Raw genomic sequence first — 6000 nt, forward strand, 5'->3', positions numbered from 1 at the left:
TAAACACGTGTATAGAAGATTGGTTTCTCTGTTTTAAATGTTACTGTTGAATATGTACTTTGAAAGCATGAAACAAGACTGCTAAATTCTGAATCTGCTATTAATCTACGCATAACTTTCCACTCTTCACTTAAAGCGAGAATATTACTGTATAGAGGGTTCTTTTTCACCCATTTTTTAGAGGAAGGGGGAGGCTTTTGTGGCTTCTCTCCCAAATCTACACGGTTAGCTATAAATTTCCTCCGTCCTGCAGATCTCTCTCACGACAGTTCCATCGCCGACCTGATAAAATAGTATATCCCCTTCGCAGCAATTCTGGCTGCAGAAAAGAGTTCGTTCCTCTCGTGGCCGTAGGAAGCGGGAGTGATGGAGAGGCGGTGCTTCCCCCTCGGCGGGCCAGGGGGACTGTCCCGGGCCGGGTTCTGCGGGGCGCGGGGTGCTGCAGTCGTTCGGAGCGCCGCTGCACGGATGCGGGCGGGAGCCCCGGGCCGCGGCTGAGGTGCCTTCCCCTCCCGCAGGTACGCCTTCCACAGTTCCTCCTGGCTGGTGGCCGGCAAAGCCGACCCCGCCACCCCCGGGAGAGTCCATTACCACCCGGATTCCCCGGCCAAAGGGGCGCAGTGGATGAAGCAGATCGTTTCCTTCGATAAGCTCAAACTAACCAACAATTTGCTGGATGACAACGGGCATGTAAGTGTTCCCGGGAGAAGATGTCCAACACGGGGCTGCACGGGGTGGGAACTCCCCGCGCTGTGGTTCCCGTGGGGTGACCCTGCCCGCGCCCCTCGCCGGGGGCTCTGCCCCAGCCCCGCGGCTGTCCCGGGCAGTGGAGCCGGCAGGGCCGGGGCCGCGCTCTCCTCTCTCCATGCTCCGCCTGGATCAGTCATTGTCTCCTTGCTCGTTTTATCATTCAGATCATTTTGAACTCCATGCACAGATACCAGCCGCGTTTTCACGTGGTCTACGTGGACCCCCGGAAAGACAGCGAGAAGTACGCGGAGGAGAACTTCAAAACTTTCGTCTTCGAGGAGACGCGCTTCACGGCAGTGACCGCCTACCAGAACCACCGGGTGAGGCAGCAGCGGAGCTCGGGGCAACAGAAAGCGGGGCTTGGGGTCGCTCCGGAGGTACCATGGGTGCGGGTGCATCCGGTGCTGGCTCAGCCCCTTCGTCCGGCTCCGGGTGTCCGGCGGCGGCGGGGATGGCGGCGGGATTCCCACCCCCTCCTCCCCATCTGCTAAACCCATTCCGGGCAGCGCTAGGAACCCGATAGCCGGGGAGCTGCGCGGAACTGCATCGGTGTACGGCAAGGAGGCGACGTGGGCTCTAGCCCCATCGCCAGCTTCCCCCCCGCCCGGGGGACTTCATTACCTATGTAAAGCCGAGACTGGGGCTAGTGGGGAAACTACAGGTTTCCCGCTGTGAAATGTCACTCACAAATTGTTTGGATAAATCGGCGATTTTACTTCTTTAAGCTCCTAGCGGTCTATCTCTCCTCAGAATACAATTTTACGTTAAAAACGAAACAAAACGAAACACAACATCCCCACCCCAATCTAATGCGGATCTCTGGGCAGCAGTTAATCCAATTACTCCTTTAAATCGCATCACTGTAATGTAAAGAGCAGGAATCCCAGCAGCGAGTGGAAATAGGATTTCATAGCGGGGGCTTTTCAGTGCTGCTCCGAACCGCCTCGCTCCGCGACGATGCCGCACAGGCCGGGGATGTGTCCCGGGGTTGTCCCTGAGCAACCGGCTCAAGTGTCACCCTGTGCAGTGTGTCCGAGCAAATGGACCTGAGACCTGAGGTCTCTCCGGGATGCTGCGGTCGGGCCGCACCTCGCCCCGGTGGAGGCGGCGAGGCCAGAGAAAGGCTGTGCCTTTAAGGGGCTCTGGAGTCCCTCCCCAGCTGGCATTTGCCTGATGGCTCCGGACAGCTGCTCTTTCTCTCCTGCTTTCTATCAGTTTGACCTCTAAGGCTGGAACTGTCACTGAGGGGCTTAAAGTTTGTTTTTCAACCCATTCCGGAAACTCACAATCACATACTTTATCCGTGGATTTGCTTAAATATAGAAAATGTCCTGCCTTCTCCCTGGTGAATTAAATAAATACATAAGTATGATTTATCCAGTGATTTGTCTTAACTGCTCCAGTGGTGACCCATATAATGTGGCATTTTCTTACAAGTGCATTTATTCAGCTTTTGCAGCCAACTCAAACTGCCTTTCCCTTCACCTTGAACTCATATTAGGTAGCATATTAGCCTGCATTTTCTAACAGAGGGAAAGCACATGTTTGTGCTCTGTGGCAGAGAACATCCTAGCTCCACCAGCCACCTGGATCCCCTCTGTTACACCAAGCACTGCTGAGTCCCAAAGCCTGCTCAGGGACACACTCGCTGTTTGGCCAGGGAGCCCTGTGTGCTGCTTTGAAACATTTTGCCACTTCTTCTTACAGATCACGCAGTTGAAGATTGCAAGCAACCCTTTTGCCAAAGGATTCAGAGACTGTGACCCTGAGGACTGGTAAGGATATGCCTTTATTGATTATGGCAATAACTCCACTCACCCTATTTCACATGCATCTGCCCAGCTTACATTTGCACAAAGGTTTCATGGAGGGGGACACTGTATCGGGCCCCATTTGCCAGCTGCAGCTCAGAGAAGCAATACTCCAGTTGCTCATTCTGTTGGACCAGCAACTCTGTATCACTTCTCCCCTTCCTCTTCCAGGCCCAGGAACCACAGGCCAGGGCCTCTTCCTCTCATGAGCGCTTTTGCCAGATCCCGGAATCCAGTCTCTTCTCCAGCCCACCAGAATGGGACAGAGAAAGGTGAGAGCCCCCAGTGGCCGGGCCAGCCCATCTCCCTGTTGGCCTGCACAGCCTGTGCATGCATGCTTGAGGCCAGCCTTGCTCACCAAGGTGCTGCACAGCCCATAGCTCATGAGCTTTGTGCTACCACTTATTTTTTAAAGAAAAATACCTGCCTTCATAGCCTAATTAATTCTTCCTTGGACTACAACATTTACTGTTGTTGTGTGCTTGAGAAAATTTGCTGCTTTAAAAAACACAGCCCCTTGCCTTTAGAGTCCCATTTTCGACTTTTTAGCAACAAACTCAGCTTTTTCAGGCAGAGATGCAGTGCTGGCCACAGGTTCCCTCTCGCATTGCCCTTTTAATGCGCCTCGGCAGTGCACTTAGGGCCAACCCACTCCATTCAGGAGCTGCAGTCAGGTCGAACAGCACCTCTGCCCATTGACTGCTTTTCCATTACCCAGAGCAAACAACTGCAAAGACAACCGAAGGCCTTTCTTCCAACGCACTGCGGGTCTGCAAAATAAAGGGAAGTCTGTGTTTGTTTAGTGTTACACAATTGCAAAAATGTCAGGCGTGTACTAGCTTGTCAGTCAACTCAACTCCATTTATCGCAGTCAGAAGGTCCCGTCCCGCCAGCCCCGTTCCTGCCGCATGCCGCTGCTGCACGCCCCGCTCGCAGCCGCGCTCTTCCCTTCGCGCGCCTCTTTCCCGTGTGTGCGGGTGCGCGTCCCGCGGGCGCGGCCGCGCTGACTCCGTTGCCCCCGTAGATGCTGCCGAGAGCCGGCGGGAGTTCGAGCGGGAGGCAGGCGGGACGGCGCTGCACCAGGCCGAGGCCGCGCACCAGCAGCTCATGTCCCGCGTGCTCAGCCCGGCGCTGCCGGGCGGAGGCGGCGGGCTGGTGCCGCTGGCCGGGGCGGGCGGCGGCCGGCCCAGCCCGCCGCACCACGAACTGCGCCTGGAGCCCGCCGCGTCGGAGCCGCTGCACCACCATCCCTACAAGTATCCGCCGGCGGCGGCCGCCGCCTACGACCACTACCTGGGGGCGAAGAGCCGGCCCGCCCCCTACCCCCTCCCCAGCATCCGCGGGCACAGCTACCACCACCACCATCACCACCACATGAACGCGGCGGCCGCGGCGGCGGCGGCTGCCAACATGTACTCGCCGGCAGGAGCACCCGCCGGCTACGACTACGGGCCCCGGTAACGGGGCACCGGCGGCACGAGAGACACCGCCCGCCCCCTTCCCGCCTTTCCCCACCTCCCGCCTTACGAGTGAGCTGATTGGCCAGCGTGACCTGATGGACAGCCAGACAGCCCAATCGCCGGCGGCCGGGCCCCGCCCCGCGCCCCGCCCTGTGGGGGCTGTGAGGGCGGCGGCGCCGGGAGCTCCATCGCGGCGTGACCCGCGGCTGCACTTTGATAAATGAAGCCATATGTCCTTATCTCCCCATTCCCCCGCGCCTCCGTTCGTGCCGGGCACCGAGGACCGTCGGGCGGCTGGGATGCGGTGGGAGGACGGTGAGGCGGCAGCGGTGAAGTGACTTGTCCCCTCTCACTCGCCCGCCGGGTCTTCTGATGGAGGTTTGGTGTTACCGCCGGCGTGGGCAGTGCCCGCGGGCCTGTACGTGGCACCGGGCAGGGGCTGTGGGCCGGGCCCTGAGCCGCGTGTCGTCCTGCGCTTGTCGCTGTCAGCCTTTCCCAACCCGGGGCACACCGAGGGCTGGTTCACAGGTGGCTCAGGTGGTTCTTTGAGGAGATTCTTGGGGAAGCAGAGTTTAGTTTAAAGGACTGCTTTGAATCCTTACTGCCAGAACAAATTTCCCACTTCTCCTCTGCCCTGACCCATTCGCAGGTTTCGGGGTTCACTGGGGTGCCTTAGCCATAGCAGCATTTTCTGGAGCTGTTGAGAAGGCCAAGAGCACAGCATGTGCAGCTGTGTTTGCATCTTGTTTTCTCAACAATACCTGCAAAGGTTTAAAAACCAGCCTGTGGGTGGGGGAATATCTGCAGATTTCAGGCTGTGTGTTTCCCACATGCTTCTCAGGCAGCCTTAACAGTTCTGCGTTCCTGCATCCTTTCCTGAGCTCTTGAATACTCTCTCATGGAGGTGCCTTTTAAAGGGACTTCAGGGTCTTTTTCTCAAACTGGCTCACCCTTTATATTTGGCTGACCCAAACTCAAGTAGTTCTAAAGCATCTATTACCTGCTTGCTGCATCTTCCCTCTTAATGCTGGTAAGTACTGTTTCTTGTTCATTTAGTGTCTTCATTCAGTAGTCGTTCCTCACTGCTAAAAAGATGGCCCTGTTCATCAGAGTTTCTCCAGTGATGTGTTTTGAATAGTTGGCTTGTGTTTTGTTGGATGCTCACCAAAGGCAGTCCCTTTGTGTTCAGAGAAGGTATTGAGCAGCTCCTCAGCTGTGTTGGGGTACAGTATTATGAACACTTTCCTAATTCTTCCACATGACTCCATTAAAAGATGGGAGTTGTTTCTTTTAAAGTCATCTATTCATCCATGTGCATTTTCACTCACAAACTCTTTAAAACATGTTCTTTCCCTGGTGCAGGTGGCAGTGTTAATAGCAATGTTTATTTTGTCTCTGGCAGTGGGCTTTGGGCTTCCAAAACCTTTTTGGAAAGGTTTAAGAAGGCATACAAGCTACCATAAATATTTTATGTAATTTTTTTTCTGTTAAAAATATATCTGGATCCATAAAAAAGACTCGTGCAAGAAATATGTATTTTATTTGACATTTGCAGTGAATTGTGAGATTCTTAGTGTCTGACTAAAGCATAATGTTTTCAGAAAGGTTGATGTAAAATAGCTTTGTGCTTATTATTAGTCAGTGGGAAATGGCTCTTGGATGTGCTCTGTTGCTTTGCCGCTGTTATTTCAGAATTTTCAGTATGATTTGTTATCTGTAAACTGATTAGTGCCAAAGCTTTGGTCAAATGTTTAATGAAGTTGTTATATTTATTATTTCCTTAAAAGATTATACAAACCCTTTTTTTTTTTCTTGATAGTTGCAGTGTAGGAAAAAAAGTGAAGACAACCAAAGAATCATATCTGCAAAGTGTAGATACATGTAGATATTTGTAGATATATGTAGATAATCTTATTTCAATTGAAAAGACATTGGACAGTGACATTTATAAATATTTTTCCTCTTCTTTCTTTCCTTCA

General features: G+C 53.6%; 1 protein-coding gene across 4 annotated transcripts in view; it reads left to right on the top strand.

The window, feature by feature from the left end:
* TBX1 (T-box transcription factor 1) overlaps positions 1-6000 on the top strand; it is a 128691-nt gene extending 122691 nt beyond the window's left edge. For all 4 annotated transcript variants that reach the window (XM_085592704.1, XM_085592706.1, XM_085592703.1 and 1 more), the window contains 5 exons: positions 519-690; positions 915-1070; positions 2458-2525; positions 2733-2833; positions 3586-6000. In XM_085592704.1, coding sequence (XP_085448830.1) covers positions 519-690; positions 915-1070; positions 2458-2525; positions 2733-2833; positions 3586-4022 — 934 coding nt within the window. In that variant the 3' untranslated portion in view covers positions 4023-6000. The remainder of the gene's footprint in view (positions 1-518; positions 691-914; positions 1071-2457; positions 2526-2732; positions 2834-3585) is intronic.

Source organism: Lonchura striata, chromosome 15 (genome assembly GCF_050655825.1).
Source record: "Lonchura striata isolate lonStrDom1 chromosome 15, ASM5065582v1, whole genome shotgun sequence".
NCBI lineage: Eukaryota > Metazoa > Chordata > Aves > Passeriformes > Estrildidae > Lonchura > Lonchura striata.